Source organism: Sus scrofa, chromosome 14 (assembly GCF_054392235.1).
Source record: "Sus scrofa isolate SSC_HxYL_T2T_F1_AM1 chromosome 14, Sscrofa_HxYL_maternal_Yorkshire_Landrace_v2.0, whole genome shotgun sequence".
In the NCBI taxonomy this organism is placed as follows: Eukaryota; Metazoa; Chordata; class Mammalia; order Artiodactyla; family Suidae; genus Sus; species Sus scrofa.
In genome coordinates, this window is record NC_139396.1 from 20167897 (window position 1) to 20195128 (window position 27232).

The 27232-nt window shown below is 48.5% G+C and overlaps 1 protein-coding gene across 10 annotated transcripts; it reads right to left on the reverse strand.

Annotated features, from left to right (window-relative positions):
- Positions 1–528: 528 nt before the first annotated feature.
- On the reverse strand, positions 529–22568 carry CDK20 (cyclin dependent kinase 20). 10 transcript variants are annotated; one of them, XM_084992951.1, is made up of 8 exons: positions 22197–22568; positions 21729–21842; positions 18635–18823; positions 18293–18414; positions 18035–18097; positions 17196–17319; positions 16666–16821; positions 529–2743 (listed from the first exon to the last, which is right to left on the reverse strand). In XM_084992951.1, exons 1-8 carry the CDS (start codon positions 22269–22271, stop codon positions 2570–2572), a joined length of 1017 nt encoding a protein of 338 aa, XP_084849077.1. In that variant the 5' UTR covers positions 22272–22568; the 3' UTR covers positions 529–2569.
- Positions 22569–27232: the final 4664 nt, after the last annotated feature.

Genomic DNA, 27232 nt, shown 5'->3' on the forward strand with positions numbered 1-27232 from the left:
CTAGAGTGCTGCTAACAACCTATACTTTCTCAGTTACTAAAATCCCAAACAAAATGGCCTACCTAATCTTGATGCTATTAAACAATTTTTAGGGGTTGTGATGCTATCACAACTCAAAAATTCTTTTAACTCTGAAAACCCAAAACATTCATAAAAACCATCCAAAAAGTTTTTATGCAAATGAGTCAGCTTTGAAGTGGAGAAGATATAAAGCACATATTGCATTATCTCCTGAATACTTTCATAAAGAACAGGGCTTCTGAAGTTCCCAACGTGGCTCAGTGGAAATGAATCTGACTAGCATCACTGAGGACACAAGTTGGGTTCCTGACCTCCCTCAGTGGGTTAAGGTTCCAGCATTGCTGTGAGCTGTGGTGTAGGCTGCAGATGTGGCTTGCATCCCTCATTGCCGTGGCTGTGGTGTAGGCTGGTGGCTACAGCTCTGATGCAACCCCTAGCCTGGGAAACTCCATATGCCACAGATGCAGCCCTAAGGGGGGAAAAAAAAAAAAACAGACAAAAACAGGGTTTCTGAAATGGCATGCAAGTACCTTGTTACACAATTCCATCCGAGTTTCTCAGAATTACATTATTAATTCTTTTTTTTTTCAAAAAGGACTTTAGAACCATAGGATTTCCCTAAACAAATGACCTTGTTCTACAGATGAGGACGTGAAGAGCAACTCCTACCTGGTTGTACAGGCAAGACCTGGCACAGTCTCTAGACTGCTAATTCATTCCTCTGTCATCTGCATGATGGCTGGGGCAGCCAGTAAACCAGACAAAAAGAAAGCCATGGAAGGGAGACAGGCCAATAATATCTTTCAGATGAGCCTTGCCCACCTCCAGTCTCCTGACACAAGCATTTCCGTATTGCAGATCTTCTCACACGTGGCTCACCCACCAGCTGTGGATAACTGCCCTGAACATGGGGCCCTGGCTCACCCTCCACATCTGAACAGCCTAAAAGGATAACAGGTCATGCACCTGGAGAAAGCATCACTCCAACACACACTGTAGGTGCCTTGCGAGGAGGATAAAAGCCAGGGCTTGAGGAGCCAGGGAGTGGGGAGCTCATTCCCAGAGTGCTCAGAAGAAGGAAGTGCTCAAGGGACAGGAAGTGTACAGTATGTTCTGGCTGGCAGAGGTCTGCCCTGGCTTCCACATGGTTCACCACTGGATCTTCCATCTGGTGGGAAGATGTTATTGATTTTATATACATACACATACAGTTGGTTCTCATTAGTCACAGATTCCATATCAGAGAATTCACCTATTCACTAAAAATGTATTTGTCACCCCAAGTCAGGGCTTGGGGTGCTTCTGCTCACATGTGGACACACGCAGACAAGAGAAAAATTCATCTACCTACAAATGCATTTCCAGCTGAGGCTGAACAAAGCGAAACTCTGCCTTCCTGTTTCCACTCATACTGTAAGCAAATGCCCCTTCTCTGGTCTATTTAGTGCCACATTTCCCCACATTTTTGTGGTGTGTGTGTGTGATTTAACTCTTTCAAATGGCCCCCATGTTTGGTGCTGAAGTGTTGTCTAGGACTTTATGGGGGGGAAATACATTGGTTAGATACATTTTGTTTACACATAGGATTACAGTGCAATTGGCTGTGAGTTCAGGGCCAATGAAACAACAGTGTATATTAAACAAGGTGTCTTTAAACAGAAACACACATAAAATAAGCTTTTGTATTTATCAAGAGACAAAAAAGTGTGACCAGAGGCTGGCAGGGACCTAACCCTGAATTTCCCATGGGTGCAGTGGTTCAGTGTTCACTGATTCCATGTTTGTGGTGACTACAGACCCCAACCACATGACAATGAGGACTGAATAGGTATGTATATACCCATGCACTCATACATAGATGTGCACTCATCCATGTCCGTGTAATGATGCAAACACGCATGGGGGCATATGGCATGTGGCTCCAGTCATGGTTTCATGAAGAGACTGTCATGGTTCTATAACCTATATTGTGAAAGCAGGAAATTTCAGGAGATGAAAGTGAAAAAAGAAACGCACCAAGACTCTGTGCATAAACCATTCATCAGTGGCCTGAATCCAGGATAAGACTTGAATGAGATGGGCCATTCCACATGGCTTTGCAGGGAGATTTTATATCTTCCTGATAACAACTCTGACTCCATCAGGCCTGTGAGAGTTCCAGCACACAAGCGATTTTAATGCACCTAGATGGTAATACTTTTCCCCAAATTTCAATATTCTAAATATTTTAAGAGTCACAAATTATTTGCTCCCAAACAGTTTATATGAACAAACTTTCAACAGTAATGATCTAAGCAAAATGTGCATCCCATGGGCATGACATAAAAAAAGAGGCTTTTCCAATTGTCAACCTTTTGAAGCAGCATTATCATCCTTGCAGTTCCCATAGCAACATGTTCCATTGCTTGGGTGACAGTGATCTTGTGCTAAACTAACTTGGAAAACAAACGGACATTTCCTCCTGAGTGTCCTCACATCTCACAGTTGCCTCCAAGCCATAGAGAGTTGATGTACCCAGTGCAGCTTTGTGAAGAGTTATGAGGACATTTCATAAACAAGTTTCCAGGATTTGGCCTGTTAAAGCAGTTTTCAACTTCAAGAGCTTTCCAACACGAACCACATCGTCCTTTGTGTTATGCCATGGAGATTGTCCCAGCTGCAGAACAGATGCCAAGGGAAGACATGCCATCTTGGGTGGATTTGCAGCAGTTCCACAAAGGACCTGAGGGAGAGGGTGGGATGGAAGATGCCCAGTCCTACCGTCACCAACTCAGGCAGCAGGAGCCACTCTGGGAAAAGTGGATGAGATGCAGCAACCATGAAAGGCCAGTTTCTCCTTCCACAAACCACGTGGGAGAGCCACAATGCAGGACGGTACTCCCATGTTGGTTTCATCCTATCCATATTTTCATGAGTATGGAATCTCATAAGGGAAGGTCTCATACATGCACAGGGGTGGAAGAGATAGTTATAGGAGTGGAGGGGCTATTTCAAAGTACATTTTAGCCCAGAAACCTAGAAAGGACTCCATGCTTTCTCCCAATGCCTCTCACAACTGGTTTGTTTGAATGACACATGTAGTCAGGACATTTCTTGAGAAAAAGTGGAATGTAGAGAATGGAATGTCAGTCAGTGGATTTGCAGGCACAGACACACTGTCCTAGTGCATATTTTTCTCCTGAAATAATCAAATATAATTTAGGCACTTTATAATTAACCCAAAGGGGGCTTTTAACAAAGAGCACAGAGCTCTAAGTTGAAAACGTACACTTGCAGAGTGTGTCCACAGCCAACTTTGTTTTTCAAAAGGAAAATGTGTCCTCTCACTGCTTGAATTCAACCAGAAGGATGTGAACCAGGCTTAGAGAAGGAGGCCTGGCCTCTCGGGTCCCTGAGATAGTGTAAGGCTGAGTCCTATGGGAGAAGACAGGGTCTCATCTCTCAAATTGTAATGGTTAGAGAAGCCAACTGGTGGACTTTTAAATAATTATAAAGGAAAGAGAAGTAATTTGAGAATAAGGCAAGAAACTATAATGAAATCCTAAAACCTGATAGAGACCATACACTCCATGTGAAGGCTAGAATGAGCAGTTCCAAATCACAGAGGGCTAAAGAAGGCGGGGAGCCTTCTCACACCTGCTAGAACTTGTCACATTTCAGGCTATGTTTTCTCTGCAGAGAAGTAGCAATACTACAGGACTGAGGAAGGTGGAAGGCACCTCCCCTTCCTAGTACCGAGTACTGTGACTTCCTCCTTGATTTCTGTTTCCAGTGACTCAGTCAGTCCTAAAAGGCTCCTGCATACTGAGTGCCCAAGACATTGCAAATAAAATCAGACGCCATGGTGGTGCATCACTGGGCCTCAGGGTGCAGTGTGCTAGCTTTTGCTTCCCTAAAAGCCAAGATCATTGCTACGAGCCTAGGTCATTGCCATGAGCATACTTCAAAGCTTCTTCAGCATTCTTGCCTCTTCAATACCTCACTCAGTCTGTCTATTCAGACACTATTCAGCAACGCAACATCTGAGCCATACCTTTGACATACACCACAGCTCTCGGCAACACTGGATCCCCCACCCAGTGAGCAAGGCCAGGGATAGAACCCGAATCCTCATGGATACTAGCTGGATTTGGTTCTGCTGTGCCACAGTGGGAACTCCCTGAAACCCAGGTTTATATCCTGTTAGATTCTCATTCTTACTCTTTTTCCCTTGGTATGCATTCATGTTCATATTCTCACTCTCTCTCTCTCTCAAAAAAAAAAAAAAAAAAAAAGGAAAAAAGAAAGAAAAAAAGGAGTTCCAATCATGGCTCAGGGTCCACTGAACAACATCCAAGAGGAGACAGGTTTGAGCCTTGAGCTTGTTCAGTGGGTTAAGGATCCAGCATTGCCATGAGCTGTGTTGTAGGTCTCAGATGTGGCTTTGATCCTGCATTGCTGTGGCTGTGGTGTGAGCTGGCAGGTATAGTTGGGAATTCCCTGAAACCCAGGTTTATATCCTGTTAGATTCTCATTCTTACTCTTTTTCCCTTGGTATGCATTCATGTTCATATTCTCCCTCTCTCTCTCTCTCTCTCTCAAAAAAAAAAAGAAAAAAAAAAGGAGTTCCCATCATGGCTCAGTGGTTAACAAATCTGACCAACATCCATGAGGACACAGGTTCAAGCCCTGAGCTTGTTCAGTGGGTTAAGGATCCAGCATTGCCATGAGCTGTGTTGTAGGTCTCAGATGTGGCTTTGATCCTGCATTGCTGTGGCTGTGGTATGAGCTGGCAGGTATAGTTGCCATTCGACCCCTAGCCTGAGAACCTCCATATGCTGTGAGTGCGATCCTGTGGAAAAAAAAACAAAAAAACAAAAAACAACCACAACAAACAAATGTATATACATACTTTCTGTTTTAAATATATATATATTTTAGGGCCTTTAGAAAGTTCCCAGGCTAGGGGTTGAATCGGAGCTGCAGCTGCCAGCCTATGCCACAGTCACAGCAACAGCAATGCTGGATCCCAGCCACAATGGCAACCCATACTGCAGCTTGCAGTGATGCTACATTCTGATCCTTAATCCACTGAGCAAGGCCAGGGATAGATCCCACATCTTCATGGACCCTGTCGGGTTCTTAACCCACTGAGCCAATTTAAAGTATGGAATTCCTGAAGTCCATACTTTAAAATCCATACTTTTTATTCAAACTTCCTTAGTTTTCACCTCATGTGTTTTTTCTGTTCTAGTATTCCATTTATGATACCAAGTTACTTTTAGTTGTCATGCCTCCTTAGGCCCCTCTTGGGCTGTGACAATTTCTCAGACACCTTGTTTTTGATGACCTTGACAGTTTTGAGGATGCTGGTCACTTAGGTTGTAGAATGTCCCCCGCTTGGAATATGCCTGATGTTTCTTCATGATTAGATGCAGTTTATGGACTTTGGGGAGAAGATCACAGAGGTAAAGTGCCATTCTCTTCACATATCAATGATACACATACTCTAGGAAGGACTTAGCACTTGTGTTGTTGACCTTGACTCCTGTTAGATTTTTCCACTGTCTTTTTATTCCCTTTCTATATTGTCCTTTTTAACAATAAGACATGATAATCAGTCTACAGTTAAAAGCAGGAAATTGTGCTGCACGTCCTGAGAACAGAGTACCTACATAGGTTATTTAGAATTCTTCTGTACAAAATATTTTTATTATTCCTTATTGATTGTCTGAATGATTAGTCATTTATATATTAATAGGGATTCATAGCCATTTATTTTATACTTTGGGTTATAAACCAATACTATATTACTTATTTTCTTGGTCAAATTGCTTCACTTTGGCCATTGGAAGCTCTTTCAGTTGGCCCATGTACACCTCATTTTTTTTTAGTAGTTTCTGACTTTCTGTTTTAAATATTGTTTGCAAATACATTGAGAACCACTTCAAATACCACAGTAGTTTTTTGTTTTGAAACATCAAACATCATTTTTAAAACCTCAGTGGAGGAGTTCCCGTTGTGGCGCACTGGTTAACGAATATGACTAGGAACCATGAGGTTGTGGGTTCGATCCCTGGCCTTGCTCATGTGCCTTAAGGATCTGGCATTGCTGTGAGCTGTGGTGTAGGTTGCAGATGTGGCTCAGCTCTGGCATTGCTGTGGCTCTGGCATATGCCAGTGGCTACAGCTCTCATTTGACCTGTAGCCTGGGAATCTCCATAGACCACGGGAAGCAGCCCTAGAAAAGGCAAAAAGAGAAAAGAAAAAAGAAAAAGAAGGAAAAACCTCAGTGGAGAATAATGTTATCCTCATCAAATATCAACACTGGATATTCCTCTTTTTCACTCCTGATATTCCATGTTTCTTTCTATTATCATTCCCCTTCTGTCTCAAGAAGATCCTTTAGGAATTTTCAGATTAGATCCACTGGCAGCAAATTCACTCGGTTTTCCTTCATCTGAGAAAATCTCTTTTCACTTTCATTCCTGAAGGATATTCTCACTGGATACAGAATTCTGTTAACAGTTCCTTTCTCTTAGCACTTAAAAAATGGTGTGCTATTTCCTTCTGGCCTCCATGGCTTCTAACGAGAAATCACAGGAATTAGAGACATTCTGCCCCAATAAGCAATGTGGCATCTCTGTATGGATACTTTTTTAAATTTAATTTTTAAATATTTTTTGTCTTTCCTAGGGCTGTACCTGCGGCATATGGAGGTTCCCAGGCTAGGGGGGTCAAATCAGACCTACAGCTGCCGGCCTACGCCACAGCCACAACAATGCCAGATCCGAGCCACCCCTGTGACCTACACCACAGCTCAGGGCAATGCCAGATCCTTAACCCACTGAGGTAGGCCAGGGATTGAACCCGAAACCTCATGGTTCTTAGTCAGATTTGTTTCCGCTGCGCCACGATGGGAACTCCTCACACAGCTTCTTGAATCTGCAGATTATGCTTTTCCTCAAATTTGTGAAGCTTTCAGCTTTTTGTCAGCCCTGATCTCATCCTCCTCTCCTAAATATTAGATATACTGTTGTTGTCCTACCAGCCCTTCAGATTCTGTTTCCTTCTTTAAAGTTTAATTGTGGGAAAGAACACATATAAAATTTACCATCTGAACCATTTCCAAGTATTCAGTTCAGTAGTGTGAAGTGTATTTACAGTGTTGTGCAAACAATATCCAGAACTTTTCATTTTGTAAAACTGAAACCCTATACCCATTAAATGGCATCCCATTTCCTCCTCTCCTTAGCCCCAGCAACCATCAGTTAACTTCTCTCAGTATGAATTTGACTTCTCTACACACCTCATATAAGTGAAATCACACACTATTTTGTTTTTTTTGTTTTTTTGTTTTTTTGTGACTGGCTTGTTTCAGTTAGCATAATATCCTAAAGGTTCATTCATACTGTAGCATGTGTCAGATTGTTCTTCCTTTTTAAGAATGAATACGGAGTTCCCTTTGTGGCTCAGTGGTAACAAACCTGACAAGTATCCATGAGAACTCAGGTTTGATCCCTGGCCTTGATCAGTGGGTTAAGGATCCAGCGTTGCTGTGAACTGTGGCATAGGCCAGCAGTGCAGCTCTGATTCAACCCCTAACCTGGGAACTTCCATATGCCACAGGTCTTTTGCCTAAAAAGAAAAAACAAACAAACAAACAATAAAAACCCAAAAAACCTACCAAGTGTAATGAATAATATTCCATTGCATGGATATACTGCATTTTTTGGTCATTTATCTGTCTATGGACACTTGCGTTGCTTCCTTCATCTGCCTGTTGTGAACAGTGCGATTATCAATGTGGATGTGCAAATACCTCTTCAAGACCCTGCTGTTAATTCTTTTGGAAATTTCTCATTGTGGAGCAGCAGAAACAAATCTGATTAGTATCCATGAGGATGCAAGTTCAATCCCTGGCCTTGCTCAGTGGGTCCAGGATCCAGCATTGCCATGAGCTTCAGTATAGGTCATAGATGTGGCTTGAGTCCCTTGTTGCTGTGGCTGTGGCCAGCAGCTGTAGCTCTAATTCAACCCCTAGCCTGGGAATTTCCATATGCTGCAGGTGAGGCTCCAAAAACAAAAACAAAAAAAAAATAGAAGAATTAATAAATTTTACAGTTCACATTTCAAAGACTACAAAGAGGTCCAGTGAAAAGTTGGCCTCTATTCTGTCCACAATCCTTCTAGTCCCTCTATCAGGTAACCACAATCATGAAATTTTTCAGTAGTTTTTCCAGACATATTATGTATGATGCATAAATAAGTATTATTTATATTATTTTCCTTTTACACAGCTAGTGGCACTCTCTATGCTCTATTTTTCATCTTGCCTTTTTTTTTTTTTTTTGGCTGTGAGTACAGCATATGGAACTTCCCTGGCCAGGGATCAAATCCACGCCACAGCAACAACCTAATCTACTGCAGTGACAACGCCTGATCCTAACACGCTGTGTCACAAAAGAACTCCTCATCTTACCTTTTTTAACTTAATAATATATCTTAGACATCTTTCCATTACTATACATTAAAAAGCATCCTTGGGGAGTTCCTGTTCTTGCTCAGCAGTAACAAACCCAACTAGTATCCATGAGGACTCAGGTTTGATCCCTGGCCTGGTTCAGTGGGTCAAGGGTCCAGCGGTGCTGTGACTGTGGCATAGGGAACTTCCACATGACGTGGCTGCAGTCCTTCAAAAAAGAAAAAAAAAAAAAAAAAGCACGCCTGTTCTTTTTTGAGGTAGTATGGTTTTCTATTTGATAGGTGTATCAAAATTTAGACAGTCTCTTATGGATGGACATGTATGGTGCTTCCAATCTTTTGCTATTTAAACTATGATTCAATGAATAACTTTGTCATGTCATTTTTTTTTTTCTTTTTCTGGAGCTGCTCCCATGGCTTATGGAGGTTCCCAGGCTAGGGGTCTAATCTGATCTGTAGCCACTGGCCTATGCCAGAGTCACAGCAACACCAGATCAAAGCTGCATCTATGACCTATACGACAGCTCATGGCAATGCCGGATCCTTAACCCACTAAACGAGGGCAGGGATCAAACCCACAACTTCACGGTTCCTAGTGGTATTCATTTCCACTGTGCCTTGACAGGAACTCCCTGATCTCCATCAGAGCATCAGAGCCCATTAGCAGGTGTCTGCAATGGAGTAAATTTAGGCACTGGCTGAAAGCAAGTGACAGAGATGCCAAGGTGGTGGAATGGAACTGCTAGCTCAGCGAGGGCACACAGGCCCTGTTCCCACACACTGCTCTCTGTAGAAGTATTAAGAAGAGGCTCAGGGTGGCCCTGGCAAGGGGTCAGAGAGCCATGTCTCCCCCTCCCTCAGGCCCACACCTGCATCCTCCAACTTTGTGGCCTTTCTGGCTGGTCCACCCTGGATTTAGAGCCTACACAGCTTCAGTGGAAACCCTCCGGAGCTTTCTTATGGTCCAGACCCTCTGAGGATGCCATCCACATATGCGGCTCTCCAAGCTCTGGCAGAAATAACCACCATCCTCTCTGAGCCCAGGACCCACTTCAACAGCCCTCACTCATCCAAGACCAAAGTTTCTCTCAGCCTTTAGTAAGTTTTTTTTTGGCTGGTAAGAATGTGAAGTTGAGGAGTTCCCGTCCTGGTGGCAGCAGAAACAAATCCGACTAGGAACCATGAGGTTGTGGGTTCAATCCCTGGCCTTGTTCAGTGGGCTAAGGATCCAGTGTTGCTGTGACCTGTGGTGTAGGCCACAGATGCACCTCAGATCCCTTGTTGCTGTGGCTGTGATGTAGACCAGTGGCTACAGCTCCGATTCAACCCCTAGCCTGGGTACCTTCTTATGCCATGGGTGTGGCCCTAAAAAGACAAAAGACAAATAAATAAAATAAAATCATAATTACAGAATTCAGGCAAGGGTCTGATCATGTAAAGTTACATAATCATGCATTGATTGATTGATTTTGCTTTTCATGGCCATACCTGGGGCATATGGAAGCTCCCAGGCTAGGGGTCAAATCGGAGCTGCAGCTCCTTCCCTACACCACAGCCACAGCCACACCAGATCTGAGCCATGTCTGTGACCCACACCACAGCTCACGGCAATGCTGGATCCTTAACCTACTGAACGGGGCCAGAGAGCAAACCCATATCCTCATGGATACTAGTCCGGTTTGTTACCACTGAGCTACAACAGGAACTCCAATATAATACTGTATTTTAAAAATTTATTTTACTTTATCTTATTTCATTTTGGTCCTTTTAGGGCCATACTCACAGGAATATAGAAGTTCCCAGGGTAGGGTTCGCATCCGAGCTGTAGCTGCCAGCCTATACCACAACCACAGCAACACCACATCCGAGCTGCATCTGCAACCTATGCCACAGCTCACTGCAACTTGGGATGAACCCACTGAGCAAGGCCAGGGATTGAACCAGGGTCCTCGTGGAGACTAGTCAGGTTCATTACCACTGAGCTGGAAGGAAGGGAACTCCAATAATGTATTTTAAAAGCAAATAAATTCATTCACTGCGAGTACATTAAATGTCAGGCCGTACACTGGGTGGGTACAGTGGTTATATGCACAGTGATGCAAGAGACAAACACTCCACTCCTAGGGAAGAGTCTAGAGGAGAGAAGAACTGACATGACACACAGATCCTATAAATCATTTAGTTGCAGGTGTGCTGAGCACACCTGTAGCTTGGGGGGAAGTGCTACTCAAATTAAAGCACTCAACAGGCACTTGGTGCAGCCAGTATGGGAGTTCGACCCGGTGAGCCCAAAGAAGGTGCCACTCGTGGGGAAATCGTGGCCTTCCAGGAAAACTCCAGAAGGGAAATTCCAGAATATTCCAAAAGACACGGGATCATTAAGCCAAAGGGGTGAATCCTGTTCACAGGTGCCCAGCACAGGCCAATCCCCAGGAGCTCCAGATGCACGGGCAGCCAGAGGGGCAGAGGAGTGGGAGACTTTCAGAGCGACCCCTCCAAAGGCCGCCGAGGTTACCACTTCGGGGTCCACAAACGTCCTCTGCCAAGTGCGTATTCAGAGCCACCCGACTCCCCCTCCCAGATTTGGGAAACTCAAGTCCAGAGGGGATGTAAAGCATGGTCACGGCAGGACCATGAACTGCGCCCTGCCTCTTGCTTGGGACTGCACGCGCTACCTTGTCCACTTGGGCGGCGCAGAGCAGGTCTTGGGCTTCCAAAAAATGAGAAGACGTGACGCCACTCAGGCAAACCCAACTGCGCCTGCATGGTGCCCGCCGCCCTAGGCGCTCTGGCCAGGTCACACCTTCCCGGTGTTTCTGCCCCACAGGCCAAGCGCCGCCCCGCCCTGCTTCAGCCCCTCATGCCCAGCCCCGCCTCCCACTTCCGCCCCTCAGGCCGAGCCCTTCCAGGTTAATCCTTGCCAGCCGTCCTCTTTCAGGTCCCAAAAGCTTGCCAAACCCCCTTCTGCTTGGCCTTCCACTGGTCTCTGCCCTGCCCCTTGGCTCTTGAGTTGTCCTGACACTCGGCAGACCCCTGCCTCCTCCCTCACACTGACATTCATCCTCGCTCTGACCTTTGCCCTTGCACAGACCAGCTGGACCTTGGGGTGTCCCTGACCCAGCACCTTTTGAGCCCTTGCCCTGGTGCTAGCCCTTACGCAGAACTCTTGCCCTTGCACAGACCAGCTGGACCTTGGGGTGTCCATGACCCAGCACCTTTTGAGCCCTTGCCCTGGTGCTAGCCCTTACGCAGAACTCAGTCCTTTTCCTCAGCCTTGCCCTAATCAAAACCCTTGATTTTACAAACATCAGACATTTACCCTACCCTTGTCCCTACCTGACCCAGGCACACTCTAACACACACTTCACCCTAAACTTTCCCTAGCCCTGACTCCCACCTTCACAGTCGCCTTCACAATGACCTCCAGCTTCCCTCCTGCCATGGCACTGGCCCTTGCCCAAAACCTGGTGCCTCCCTTGTCATGGCACCCACCCTGGCTCTTACCCCAGCCTTGGTCCTGATACCAGGACCTCACTCTGGACTTGGTTGTGGCCCCGGCCAAGATCAGATCAGAGTTAGCATAAATGATAACAATGTAAATGTAATGTAAAAGCAAGTGTCATGGTCAAGTTCAGTGTCAGAGCAGTCAGGGTGGCAGACAGTGATGAAGATCAGAATGAGGGTGAGTGTCCAGGGTAAAATTCTAGATCAGGTAGGGGTCAAGCTAAGAGGATGGTCAGGGTCATGGTGTCAGAATCAGGTTCAAGGATCAGTGTGAGTACAGGTTGAGACTCCATCGGAGAGGATCCGTAAGAGGATGAGGTCAGGGTAAGGATCATGGTTGTCAGGATGAAAGAACGATTGAAAGTTGGATTCAGGTTGGCAGTGAATGTCCAGTTCTGAGTAGGATTCAGTCAAGGTGAGGGCGAGGCTGATGTTCAGGATTAAGCATCAATGCAGACTTAGAGTCAAGATCAACCATGAGGATAACTGCCAGGATCAGAGTGAAGGCCAAGGTCAATTAGAAGTCAAGGTGGGGTTCCTTTCCTCTTGCTGCTGGAAGGAATCAAGTCCTCCTCCACCTCTCCCTCCCCACCACCAATTACACTGGCCCAATCTGCATAATCCAGGATACTCTTTCGATCTCAAATATGTACCCTTAATCACATGGCAAAGTCCCTTTTTTGTTTAAGGCAATATATTCATAGGTCAGGACATGGGCGTCCTTGGGGGGACATTATTGTGATTATCAGAGATGATCAGGTTTAGTCAAAAATCAGGTTCAAGGTTAAGGTTCAGTGTGATATGATGGGTCAAATAAAGGTGATCAGACTGAGGAGGAACATTCACCATAAATATGAAGGTCAATGTCAGTGTGAAATTCAATTTCAGGATCAGGGTCTAGGTCAGCTTTAATGTCAGGATGGGGTTAGGGTGTCAGTGATGAGGCTCTGTGTTTGGATGAAGACCCAGGTCAGGGTGAAATTGAGGTCCAGGTCAAAATCAGGATTAAGATCAGGGTCATGGTCAGGCTTGGGGTACAGATATTTCTTTCACCTTTGGCGTAGTGTAGTTCAGCACCAAGGCTCAAGTTCAAGGGCAGGGTAGGTTGGTATGATAGTCTTTACCAAGGTGAGGATTCATTCTAGGGGTAGAGTTAAAGGTCAGAATCAGATGGAGAGCAGCGAGTGGTTCATTCATGGTAATGTTCTGGGTCTCGATCAGTGGGAGAGAAGTTGTCATTGTCAAGGGTAAGTCAAGATCAGGGTTATAATGAACATCAAAGTGTCAATTAGAGGGTCAGTGTTAAGGGGAAGATGAGAGCCAAGTTCATACACAAGGTTAATTCTAGGTCAAGCAGGGTCAGAGTTTGAGTGAGGCTGAGAGTCAATGCCAAGATCCAAACCAGGTATAGGTGGGGAAGGAGTTGGCAAAGAATTGAGTGAGGGTGAGTGACTATATGTCAGGGTCAGGGTGATAGGGTCAGGTTCAGCATAAGGCTCAAGGCCAAAGTGAGGGTCAATGTCAGGGCGGACTAAGGTTTAGGGTCTTTGTGAGTGGAACTGGCCAGGGATCAGCAGTCAGGGTGTGGGTACAGCCTCACATTTATGTGGAGATGAGAGATAACTAGAAATTGAGCTAGACTTAAGGTTAGAGTCTACAGATGTGGCTGGTCCAACAGGCAGAGGCCAGATCCTTAAAATATCTTTGAAGACCTATGAGACACTCAGACTTTACCCTGAAAGCAACAACTGTGCTTTGCCCTCTAAAAATCTGGAAGGCAGTGACTGTGGCAGTGTTAGTTCTCTGTGAACTCTGTGCTCAGAGGAGTTTATCCACATGGGAACAAAATGAATGTTTTAAACTAAAAGATTGCTAAGTTTCTCCATTTGTCTGCTTTTGTATATCTGTGAGCCAATACCACACTTCTTATTTATTACAGCCCTGAGTCTTGGGATATGATACGCTAAGTCCTTTCATCTTTCTCCTTTTCTTCTGCTTCTGCCTCCCCCTCTTAACCCTTTCATTTCCGCATATATTTTAGAATTGGCTTACCAAATTATTAAATAAGAAAAACAAGAGCCAGTTCGGATTGTACTGGATTTACTGAATTAACAAATGATTTTCAGGAATGTCTGTCCTATTTGCCTGGTGTCTGAGTAAGGAGGTGGCCTGTGTGGTCCTGGCTCATGCTTATCCTGAGGGTGACGTAACCAGATTAAGATGTAGAGGGTCACGGAGTTCACCTCGTGGCTCAGTGGTTATTAACAAACTCAACTAGGATCCATGAGGATGTGGGTTCAATCCCTGACCTTGCTTGGAGGGTTGGGGATTCGATGTTGCCATGAGCTGTGGTGTAGGTTGCAGATAAGGCTCAGATCTGGTGTTGCTGTGGCTGTGGTGTAGCTGTAGCTCTGATTTGACCCCTCGCCTGGGAACTTTCATATGCCACAGGTTTGGCCCTGAAAAAGAAAAAAAAATGTGGAGGGTCACTTACTGGGTCCCCAATTTGAGCCATCCCTGGGCCTTGACTTCTGTCATCTCACCTTCAAGTGGGAGCTTCAAAACATGAAGCACCTAGAAAGTCCCCAAGACTAAGGTGGCCATGAATGGGGCTACCTTCCAAGTGACCAGAGACAAGCAAGGTCCAGGAGACCATGCTACCTCAGGCACGTCCCTCAACAGGAGCAGAAGAGGGGTACACATCAGGTAGGACTATTTGGGTTTTATCCTAAATCTCAAAATTTAACTACTGCTTAATGCCTCTGAGAACAAAATCAAACCACACTTTCCTCCCCACTTGGGTTTCTGACATCTCACACTCAGTGCTCCCCCAGATGGCTCTACCGAGGCCGTCCCTGACCAAGAAGGTGGCAGCTAGAGAAGCAGCACGGTGGCAGACACAGCAGCAGCACTCACTGCCTCCTTGGATGGACCTGTCAGCAGCACACAGATGGCAGCTGACAGCACAGGCCGCAGGTGCCCTCTTCTGGGGCTGGATGTCCTCATCACCCAGCTGAGAGTAGGACCAGGTGCAGCCTGTGGCTGAATCAGGCCAGAGCTGGGGAACAAGAGGCCTGGGTGGTTCTGGTGGGGAGCACGCTGGCGGGGCCTGGCCCAGCATCTCAGCCCTCCAGGATGAAGGGCCGAATCAGCTCCGGGTTCAACAGCGACTCCTCCAGAGGCTGGTCCACGTGGAAGTCATGGACGTGGGGGGGTCCTGGGTGGGCCTTGGGGGTAGGTCCCCCTGGGCGGTGGGGAATCGGCAGCTCCGAGGGGTGGGCCGGCAGGGGAGCTGTGAAGAAGTACTGGTGCAGGAGGGCCTGAAGGCAGCAAGCAAGGGACAGCAAAAGGAAACCAGTCACCTCCCCATCCCAGCTTCAGCTCACTTCCCTTTGAGGGGGAGATATGAATATGGCCCTGAAGAGGCCTTCCTCCCTCTGCTCATCAGTGCAGCTGACTCCAAGCCTCTGAGTGCTTGCTGCCCAAGCACTGCTCCAGGGACCCAGGATGCAGCAGCAAACAGAGCAAAGAGGAGAATAAATCATATAAAGTAGTAGGAGAAAGAGCACATTGGATGATGAGTGCTGTGGGGGGTGGACAGTGAGGAGGAAAGAGGAACAGCGGAAAGGCTGCAGACCTGAAGATGGGCAGGGGAAGCCCCCGGGAAGTGGCGCTTGAGAAGAGACCTGAAGGATGAATGAGTGAGGCCCAGGGACATGGAGGGGCCCCAGAGCAAGTGGAATGGAAGCTGCCAGGGTCACCAAGGGGATGGCCCCTAGTGTGTGATGCCTGAGGGTCACAAGGACCTGAGTTTCTCCTCTGAGAGGGAGCCACAGGAGGGCCCTGCAGGGGAGGGTGTGACAGCCTCCCTGGACAAGATCCCCCTCTCCGCCAGGGGAATGGGCAGGAGGGGAAGCTTACCATGGGGTGGGGGCGGGGGGGTGACCTAGACTGGGGACAGCAGCAGGGAGCTGAGAAGGGGTCGGTTGGCCTCAGTACACTCTGAAGGCACTGCTGACATGGGAACTCACCAGGGTATGAGTGCCAAGGGCAAGAAGGGGAGGACAGGTACACCCGATAGAGGCTCTGATGCCATCCCTGCCATCAGCGGGTGGCCCTGCCCTCCTCCCCTGCCTTCCAGCCACAATCCACCTGTCCTGGGTTCTCCTCTCCAGGCCTCTGTTCATTATTTCTCTTGGGGAAACAGCTCCCTGTGCTTAAACCAATCCTTCTCCAGGAAGCCTTACGTGACCCCAAAGTCAGTCCCAACATCACTCTTCAGGGCTGTCACAGACTGGCTGCCCTGCCTCACCACAGGCTGGACACCCCACAGACACGAGCTACGTCTGTCTGTTCACTCTGCACCAGGGCCCAGGACAATGCCTGGCGTGTGCCAGATGCTGAGTAAATACTTATTGAAGGAATAAAGGCATGAAGAGGTGAGTCACTAATAACCTGGAGATGTGCTCTTCTGCAATGTGGGCATGCCCTTCTAATGGGCCACCCCTGGCCACCACAGCCCCTCTGGGGTCTGCTCAGGAGAGGCTCAGCTGCTCCACACCCTCCTGCACTGGCTCCGGGGGTTCTGTCCCAGCCCATCACGGGTTCTGGGGGACCTCAACCTGCTGGGTCACATGAGCACGAATGAGGAGGCTCAGGGCACTAGGTGTCGCCTACCTGGGAGGCTGCAATGCGCTGGAGTGGAGGGTAGAGGAGGAACCGCCCCAGCAGGTCCAAGGCCTGGGGAGAGGCATCGGGCAGCACCTCCTCCAAGGGCACGGGTGCCTGCTCCTTGAAGGAGATCTTGTTGTAGTCAGGCAGCTCTGTGATCTCCTGGAGGAGAAGCAGGCCCATTAGCGCTGGCACCCGCCCTGCCAAGCCCCTGCTTGTACCAGGTCACTCTGTCATCACGCACTCAATCCGTCCTTCAGTCCTTCCTCCACTTCTCGGGAGCCCACTCTGTGCCCAGCTGGGTAAGAGCTGCGTGAGTGCCAGGGACAGGTCGGAACAGACAGGGGATGGGACACGGACCAGCTCTCCTGCCTCCAGCAGGGCAGGAGGAGCCCCTGAGCTGAGCCAGGACAGAGAATGGGAGGTCAGGGAGTTGTGGGGCTACAGGAGAGAAGGTGTGGGCCAGGGGACTCACTAGCTCTTGGGGGGACAGAGGACACCTGTCCCACCCCTCCCCTCCATAGGGCCCTACAAACCGGCCAGACTTGAGGGCTGGGGGTGCCCAAGATGCGAAGCACACAGCAAAGCTGTTCGATGTCATTCTCCCCTGGGAAAAGGGGGGACCCATTCAACAGCTCCCCCAGGATGCATCCCACGGCCCTGCAGATACAGAACACAAACATCTCAGAGACCTCAGCACAGCCACAGATCTCCCCGCACCAGCACTCACACCTGACACCAGGGTCAAAACACCCACAAAGTAGCCTAGAGGCTTCAGAGTGAAGAATACAGACCCCCAAACCGGGAAAGACCTCAAGTCTAGAACGCAGAACTTATGCCCCTTCCTCTGCAGCTCTCAGGCCTCAACCCCTCAGCAGTTCTAAGACCTCTCAGAGCCTCCCATTCTGGACATACACCCTGTCCTCCCATCCCAGGAAGACCTCCAAAACGGCCCCCAAATCTCACAGTCTCAGCAAATACAGACCATCCTACCCTAGAGAACTGTTCAGGGCCTTCCCATCCAGGGCCCCAGGCCTTGGGCTAGCTCAGGGACACTGTGTCTCAGGGTGTCACTCCCTGCAAGCAGACGTTCCATGGCCGGACCACCTCCCCAACCTCCACCCAGAGACCTCCTCCTGGGACAGCCACTCCCATCCCACCTGACCCCCACCCAGCTCAAAACTCTCATGGAAAAGAACAGTGACCCGAACTCCTCAGAGATACTCTAACCAAGCAAGACACCCCCAGGGCACCCCTGTATGTTTAAGCTCACAGCAGGAGAACAGCCCCTAATAGCCTGGAGACCTCAATGCCCAGTGGGAAAGAACACTCGAGCACCCGCACCCCACCCCTGCCCAGCCCACAGGAGGCTCACCACAGGTCAACACCCTGGTTGTACTGGCGGGCACCATACAGGAGCTCAGGGGCTCGGTACCACCTGTGAGAGGACGGCAGGTGGTCAGAGCCAGGTCACCGGTCTGTCAGGAAGCTGCCTGCCCCAGAAGGTCACCCTGGCCCCCACACCAGCTCCGGGAGCACTCTTTGGACAGAAGGTCCAGAAGCATCTCTTCCCCAGTGGGAGGGGTGGGGCCTGTCCATTGCCCGGTCCTGCCTGGGAACTGGTCCTCCCTACCTGGTGGCCACCTGGTGCGTGTAGAGGCGGCTGCCATCTGGGGAAAAGACCCGGGCCAGGCCAAAGTCCGCTATCTTGAGCTGGCCCGAGGCGCTGATTAGCAAGTTGGCTGGTTTCAGGTCCTGAGGGCACAAAAAGAGGCATTGGTTCCTTGTGAGCCCCCATGGGACCTCGGGATAAGAGAGCTGGGCAGGCTGAGCACCCGGGTCAGCCCAGGACCGCACCTCCTTCAGGGCTATACCCCTGGCCACTCACACATGGGCCTGCCCCCTTTGTCCCCTCTCCAAGCATGCCCTACATCATGGTCCCCCAGGTCCCACCCCAGCCCATGCTGGAACTGACCCGATGCACAATGTTGTTGGCATGGCAGAAGGCAACGCCTTTGAGCAGCATCTGCAAATAGCTCTTGACCTGTGCCTGGGCCAGCGGCCTCTGGGCGTGGCGCAGCACCTCAGCCAGATCTGACAGCATGTACTCAAAGGCCAGCACAAAGCCTGCACCGTGCGGGAACACAGCCTTCAATTGCACAACCTGTGGGGGAGGGGGGAGAAGCATCCCATCAGCCCCCAGACTCACGTGGCTCACACCCTCTGTGGAACTCTCGGCTCTTGCCCCAACAGAAGACCAGGCAGAGAAGGTGACAGGAGATCTGAGCTTAGAATCAGGGAGCTGGGTGCTCTCATGTGCTCCCCTCTCCCAACAGAAGGCAAGAACCTACTCTAATGCTCCAGTAAAGGCGCAGGAGAAAGGAGGTCTAAGAAAATCCACTTAGGGCAGTGTCTGGTCCCCCACCCAGCCTACGAACTGGAAAATCACCTGGAAACACACACACACACACACACACACACACACACACACACACAGGTCTCCTCCTCTTTCTTCTACAGCCATTAACTCCCAGAACCAAGAGAAGGCACTGGTGGTCACATCTCCCAGCGCTGGGACAGCAGGAGATATGTCACATATACTTCCTGAGGGCCCACAGGTCACAAGGGCCAGGCTGCACAGCAGTGAGCAGGAGCAAGAGCGAGGGGGTCCTGATGGGCTTTAAGGAGTTCGGGGGACAAATGACTGACAGGCATAAGAACAAATCTATTGGGTATCTTGATGAAGGTTCTGATGAAGACAGAAGAGATGGGCTGGGCTCACTTATGCAGGGATCTGGGAAGGAGTTCTGGGCAGGGGGACAGTGAGCACAAGGCTCCAAGGCGAGAACAGGAAGGAGGCTGCTCTGTACTCCTGGAGCCTAGACGTACTTGTCAGGCAAGAGAAACTTAAGTGTTGAATGAAGAGAAAAAGAGACTGGAAGAGTTTCTGCCCTGGCCCAAGGGAAAGGAATCCGACTAGGAACCATAGGTTGTGGGTTCGATCCCTGGCCTTGCTCAGTGGGTTAAGGATCCGGCACTGCCATGAGCTGTGATGTAGGTCGCAGATGATGCTCGGATCCCGCGTTGCTGTGGCTCTGGCATAGGCCAGCAGCTGTAGCTCCAATTCGACCCCTAGCCTGGGAACCTCCATATGCCCCAGGTGTGGCCCTAGAAAAGGCAAAAAGACAAAAAATAAAAATAAAAAAAATAAAAAATTAAAAATTAAAAAAAATTAAAAAAAAAAAAAGAGAGAGACTAGAGGTGGGTGACAGCGGACAGTGACAATTCTTTTGGAGTGAAAAGAAGCCACTGGGGCTTTTCAAGCCAGAGAGTGGATAACTTCAACTACACGTTTTGACTGTAGAGTGGGGTCAGGGAGGGGGTTTGGGGGGCAAAGTCATTCTGATGAGAGGTGAAGATGGCCTGGGCAAGGCTAGAATGATATCTGGAGTGTTTTAAAGATAGAACTTCAGGCCTGCTGATGCACAGGACACGGGACCCCATGGGCCCTCCACCTCTCCCACGCACAAGCTGCCGCCAAGTCCTTTTTCCTTCCTCAAAAAATGAGAAGGGGGGAGTTCCCATCATGGCTCAGTGGTTAACAAATCTGACTAGGAACCATGAGGTTGCAGGTTTGATCCCTGGCCTCACTCAGTGGGTTAAGGATCCGGTGTTGCCATGAGCTGTGGTGTAGCTCACAGAAGAGGCTTGGATCTGGCATTGCTGTGGCTGTGGTGTAGGCTGGCAGCTGTAGCTCTGATTAGACCCTTAGCCTGGGAACCTCCATATGCTGCGGGTGCAGCCCTAAAAAGCAGAAGGGAAAAAAAAAAAAAAGAGAGAGAGAGAAGGGCCATATTACTGCTTTTCTGATTTTGAGAGTAGGAGACAATCACTTTACAGATTGAGACAAACACATAACATTCAGATAATACACAAACTCATAAGCAAAAAAAATCGCAAAAGAAAAATCCTATCACCTACTGTCAACCTCACAAGTATATTCCACCAGACTTAGCAACAGACATGGCACATACAGACATATATGCACAGGCGTATACAAAATACTTTCGCACAAAACCAGGATGACACATGCAGTTGTATAATATGGTTTTGGCACTGATATAGCACGAACATCTCCAGAGGATAAGAAGCAAGCCAGAGTATCACCCACTGTTGGGTGGGTGGACCTGCCCCTGGCATTCCCCAGGAAATTACACACATTCTCTACTCCGGACACAGTCAAGAGAGAAGTGCACAGAGAGAATGAGGCTGGGCGGGTGCGGTCTCTCCTCCTGTACCCACAGCCCCTCCAGGGCCCATCACAGCACAAACGAGGCCAGGAGGGTCTTGCAGCCTCTGTCCTGTCTCGAGAGCCAGGTCAGGGTCAGGGTCAGTGTTCGTCACCAGTGCCCAGCAGAGGGCAGAGCCTATGGGGGCCCCAAAGTTAAAATGTACTGATTCCCCAATCAGAGGAGAAAACTCAGAAGGACAATGTGGAGTTCCCATCATGGCTCAGTGGAACGAATCTGACTAGGATCCATGAGGTTGCAGGTTAGATCCCTGGCCTCATTCAGTGGGTTAAGGATCCGGTGTTGCTGTGAGCTGTGGTGTAGATCACAGACAGGGCTCAGATCCCACGTTGCTGTTGCTGTGGCTGTGGTAGGCCGGCAGCTACAGCTCTGATTAGACCCCTAGCCTGAGAACCGCCATATGCTGTGGGCGTGGCCCGAAAAAGACCAAAAAAAAAGAATGACAATGTACATAAAGCTGTTAATCCAGCCTGGAGAACACAATGGGAGCTCAGTAGGTGGCAATTATCACTATCATTAAAAATCATTAAAAGTTTTGAGCAAAAAGGGATGTTAGTGAATAAATAAGTACACAAAGAAATAAGTGGGTGAACAGAGAGGGAGTGAGTGAGGAATGAAATAACTGGGAGGGAATATGGGTGAACAAGTGGACAGGAAAGGGAGTAGTGAGGGGTGAGGAAGCAGATGACAGCAAGTCCCCAGGGTGGAAGTGAGTGGATAAGGGCAGGAACCCCAGCACAGGGCACCAGCCCTACTCACATACTGACTGTCCTCAATCTCCTGCAGGGCCTTGATCTCCCGCAGGGCCTGGTTGGGGATGCCATCCTCCAGCCGCCGTAGGGCCACCTTCTTGAGGGCCACGATCTCTCCAGTCTGTTTGGGACAGGACGCAGACACTGCTACCCCATCCCGGGCTGGGAAAAGGAATGGGATGCGAGGCTTGAGGCCCTCGTGAGAGTGGAACGCACCCCCTACCCCATTCTGGAGGGATATCAGGGCCAGGAGTCGCAGCGCTGGGAAAACAGCTCAGAGATAACCACACCAGCTCACAGGGAACACTCGCCATCTAAAAGCACCGCTGACAGCTGGCCGCACCCCACCCCGCCAAGGGGGCAAGAGATAGGCGGACGCCACAAAAAGCTGAGGGGAGGCAGGAGCAATGGCCCATGCGTGGGTGGGAACATAGGGTAGATCTCAAAGGAACCGAAGGAAGGACTGGGTGCTCACCTCCACGTGCTTGGCCTTGAAGACGATGCCATGAGCGCCCTCCCCTATGCGGCCCAAGATGCAGTACTGCTCCATGGCCCTCTGCCTGGCACTATTACGCTCCAAAGTAACAACCTCTCCCGTGCACAAGCAACCGGACCCTTCCGCGGAAGCCTGCCCCGCCCTCTGCGCCCAGAGGCGGCTGCCTAGCAACGGCGCGGGCACGCGCTCCGGGACCGGGAGGCCAGCGCAGCCAGGGAAGGCGGCCCTGGGCTCGTCTGCGCCTTCCCCTAGGCGCTCGCCATCACGGCTCAGGGCGCTTCACTCAAGGGGAGTCAGTCACACGAGTGCAGACAGGGCCAACCGCAGCAACGGTCACCGTCACCCCTTCTCAACCCTGCGCGGGCATCACATGACGAGTGACGCCAGAGCACGCACGGGGCGGGGCCCTGCAGCCCCGGGGCAAGGCTGGGCGCAGGTGGGGCGGGGCTGCGTAGGCGGGAGGGTGGAGCTGCTCAGCGGGCGGGGCGGGGAGCTGGCGCGGGGCTGAAGGTAACCGGGAGGGGCTGAAGGTGACGGAGGAGGGGCTGAAGGCGACGGGGGCGGGGCTGAAGGCGATGGGGTAGGGGGGTGGGGGGGTGCCCGGCGGGGGGAGTGGGTGCCTGGCGGGGCCTGCCCCTCCCCCTCCCTGAGCAGGCTTAGAGGTGCCAGCCGCCACCTCTGAGAACATAGAGGTGTCATTTCCCACCTATGAGACACAGAGCCGATGGTGACTGAAGGGAGATGTCTCGGGTCTGTGTCCTGGCAGGAGGATCAACAGGCAATTTGTGGAGAAAGATTTTTAAAAATGCAAATTCTGACCCAGAAAGTCCATGTCTGAGGGCTTCTCCTGAGGAAACATTTGGAGGAATTTGCAGCTGAGTGATTTTTAGGAAGTATGTACCAAGGATGTTGACAAAATATACAAGTAGCTTTTAAACTTCTGAGAAAGTGCTCAGCCTCATACACAATAAGGTAAATGCAAAATAATCTACAATTTTCCACCTATCATTGGTTCAATATCTAACAATGCATTGGCCATGCTGTGGAAATATATATATAGGAGCGTTCATATATTGCTGATGGGAGTGTGATTTGGCAATGCTGATCAAATTATAAATGCATATCCCCTTAGACCAAGCAAGGTCACTTTGAGAAATTCCCCCACCTAACACATTGCACATGTATTAAATGACATAGCAGGAGTTCCTGTCGTGGCACAGTGGCTAACCAATCCGACTAGGAACCATGAGGTTGCAGGTTCGATCCCTGGCCTTGCTCAGTGGGTTGAGGATCCAGCATTGCCAGTGAGCTGTGGTGTAGGTCGCAGACGCGGCTTGGATCCCGAGTTGCTGTGACTCTGGTGTAGGCTGGTGGCTACCGTTCCGACTTGACCCCTAGCCTGGGAACCTCCATATGCTGTGGGAGTGACCCCAGAAAAGGACAAAAAAAAAAAATTGACATGGCAAAGTTATTCATTGAATCATAGTTTAAATAGCAAAAGATTGGAAGCACCATACATGTCCATCCATAAGAGACTGTCTAAATTTTGATACTCCTATCAAATAGAAAACCATACTACCTCAAAAAAGAACAGGCGTGCTTTTTTTTTTTTTTTTAGGACTGCAGCCACGTCATGTGGAAGTTCCCTATGCCACAGTCACAGCAACACTGGACCCTTGACCCACTGAACCAGGCCAGGGATCAAACCTGAGTCCTCATGGGTACTAGTCGGGTTTGTTACTGCTGAGCAAGAACAGGAACTCCCCAAGGATGCTCTTTAATGTATAGTAATAGAAAGATGTCTAAGATATATTATTAAGTTAAAAAAGGTAAGATGAGGAGTTCTTTTGTGACACAGTGTGTTAGGATCAGGCGTTGTCACTGCAGTGGATTAGGTTGTTGCTGTGGCGTGGATTTGATCCCTGGCCAGGGAAGCTCCATATGCTGTACGCACAGCCAAAAAAAAAAAGGCAAGATGAAAAATAGAGCATAGAGTGCCACTAGCTGTGTAAAAAAAAAACAATATAAATAATACTTGTTTATGCATCATAATATGTCTGGAAAAAATACTCGAGATTTCATGATTGTGGTTACCTGGTGGAGGGGCTAGAAGGATTGGGGACAGAATAGGAGGCCAACTTTTCACTGGACCTCTTTGTAGTCTTTGAAATGTGAACTGTAAAATTTATTAATTCTTCTTTTTTTTTTTTTTTTTAGGGCCTCACCTGCAGCATGTGGAAGTTCCCAGGCTAGGGGTCGAAATAAAGCTACAGCTGCTGGCCACAGCCACAGCAACAAGGGACTCAAGCCGCATCTGTGACCTATACCGAAGCTCATGGCAATGCTGGATCCTGGACCCACTGAGCAAGGCCAGGGATCAAACCTGCATCCTCATGGATACTAATCAGATTTGTTTCTGCTGCTCCACAATGAGAAATTTCCAAAAGAATTAACAGCAGGGTCTTGAAGAGATATTTGCACATCCACATTCATAATCGCACTGTTCACAACAGGCAGAATAAGGAAGCAACGCAAGTGTCCACAGACAGATAAATGACTAAAAAAATGCAGTATATCCATGCAGTGGAATATTACTCATTATGCTTGGTGGGTTGTTTTGGTCTTTGTTTTTTTGTTTGTTTGTCTTGTCTTTTTAGGCAAAAGACCTGTGGCATCTGGAAGTTCCCAGACTAGGCGTCGAATCAGAGCTGCACTGCTGGCCTATGCCACAGCTCCCAGCAATGCTGGGTACTAACCCACTGATCAAGGCCAGGGATCAAACTTGAGTTCTCGTGGATACTTGTCAGGTTTGTTACCACTGAGCCACAAAGGGAACTCCCTATTCATTCTTAAAAAGGAAGAAAAGTCTGACACATGCTACAGTATGAATGAACCTTTAGGATATTATGCTAACTGAAACAAGCCAGTCACAAAAAAAAAAAAAAAAAAAGCGTGTGATTTCACTTATATAAGGTGTGTAGAGAAGTCAAATTCATATTGAGAGAAGTTAACTGATGGTTGCTGGGGCTAAGGAGAGGAGGAAATGGGATGCCATTTAATGGGTATAGGGTTTCAGTTTTACAAAATGAAAAGTTCTGGATATTGGTTGCACAACACTGTAAATACACTTCACACTACTGAACTGAATACTTGGAAATGGTTCAGATGGTAAATTTTATATGTGTTCTTTCCCACAATTAAACTTTAAAGAAAGAAACAGAATCTGAAGGGCTGGTAGGACAACAACAGTATATCTAATATTTAGGAGAGGAGGACGAGATCAGGGCTGACAAAAAGCTGAAAGCTTCACAAATTTGAGGAAAAGCATAATCTGCAGATTCAAGAAGCTGTGTGAGGAGTTCCCATCGTGGCACAGCGGAAACGAATCTGACTAAGAACCATGAGGTTTCGGGTTCAATCCCTGGCCTACCTCAGTGGGTTAAGGATCTGGCATTGCCATGAGCTGTGGTATAGGTCGCAGGGGTGGCTCGGATCTGGCATTGTTGTGGCTGCTGTGTAGGCCGGCAGCTGTAGGTCTGATTCGACCCCCCTAGCCTTTGAACCTCCATATGCCGCAGGTACAGCCCTAGGAAAGACAAAAAATATTTAAAAATTAAATTTAAAAAAGTATCCATACAGAGATGCCACATTGCTCACTGGGGCAGAAAGTCTCTAATTCCTGTGATTTCTCGTTAGAAGCCATGGAGGCCAGAAGGAAATAGCACACCATTTTTTAAGTGCTAAGAGAAAGGAACTGTTAACAGAATTCTGTATCCAGTGAGAATATCCTTCAGGAATGAAAGTGAAAAGAGATTTTCTCAGATGAAGGAAAACCGAGTGAATTTGCTGCCAGTGGATCTAATCTGAAAATTCCTAAAGGATCTTCTTGAGACAGAAGGGGAATGATAATAGAAAGAAACATGGGCTGTCATGAGTGAAAAAGAGGAATAGCAAGGGTTAACATTTGATGAGGATAACATTATTCTTCACTGAGGTTTTCTCTCTTTCTTTCTTTCTTTCTTTCTTTCTTTCTTTCTTTCTTTCTTTCTTTCTTTCTTTTTCTTTCTTCTGTGTGTGTGTGTTTTTGCCAATTCTTTCTGTGCTGAGACATGAACTCCTGGGAGCCTCCCCACTCGCCGACCCCTGGCGCCACCTAGTGGTTTCATATTCACTTGGAGCGGGCTGAGGGAAAAAGGTGAAAAGCAGAACATAAACTCTCTTGATTAGTTACTCAAAATGTGTTCTGCAGACCAGCAGCACTGGCCTCTCCTGGAAGCCTGTTCCAATGCAGATGCTCAGCAGCACCCCAGACCTACTGAATCAGATGCTCTACTTTAGTTTTTTTTGGACACGCCCATGGCATGTGGAAGTTCCTAGACCTTTGATCAAATCTGTGCCAAAGCAGCAAGCCAAGCCACTGCAGTAACAACACCAGATCCTTAACCCACTGTGCCCCAAGAGAATTCCAGACTCTGTATTTTTTTTTCTTTTTCTTTTTAGGGCCACACCTGGGGCATATGGGGGTTCCCAGACTAGGTGTCAAATTGGAGCTGTAGCTGCTGGCCTACACCACAACCACAGCAATGCCAGATCCGAGCCTCTTCTGTGACCTACACCACAGCTCACAGCAACACCAGATCCTTAACCCACTGAGCGAGTCCAAGGATCAAACCCACAACCCCATGGTTCCTAGTCAGATTCATTTCCACTGTGCCACAATGGGAATTCCCAGACTCTGTACTTTTAATAAGGCCTCAAGATGACTCAAATGAACATTAGAGGTCAAGAAGGACCACTTCAGGAAGTCCCCATTGTGGCTCAGTGGTAATGAGCCCAACCGGTATCCATGACGATGTGGGTTCAACCCCTGGCCTTGCTTGACGGGTTAAAGACCCGGCATTTGCCAAGAGCTGTGACGTAGGTCACAAACACAGCTTGGATTCCAAGTTGCTGGCTGTGACATAGGCCAGCAGCTACAGCTCTGATTGGACCCCTAGCCTGGGAACTTTCAAATG

What these genes read in the sequence shown, in the direction of transcription:
- CDK20 (XM_084992951.1), bottom strand. Translation starts at nt 22,271, where the DNA reads ATGGAGCAGTACTGCATCTTGGGCCGCATAGGGGAGGGCGCTCATGGC. An exon ending in CCAACAACATTGTGCATCGG is followed by an intron (nt 18,415 to 18,634) that starts GTCAGTTCCAGC and finishes TTGTGCCCTCAG; the next exon opens with GACCTGAAACCAGCCAACTT. An exon ending in ACGCACCAGGTGGCCACCAG is followed by an intron (nt 18,098 to 18,292) that starts GTAGGGAGGACC and finishes GTCCTCTCACAG; the next exon opens with GTGGTACCGAGCCCCTGAGC.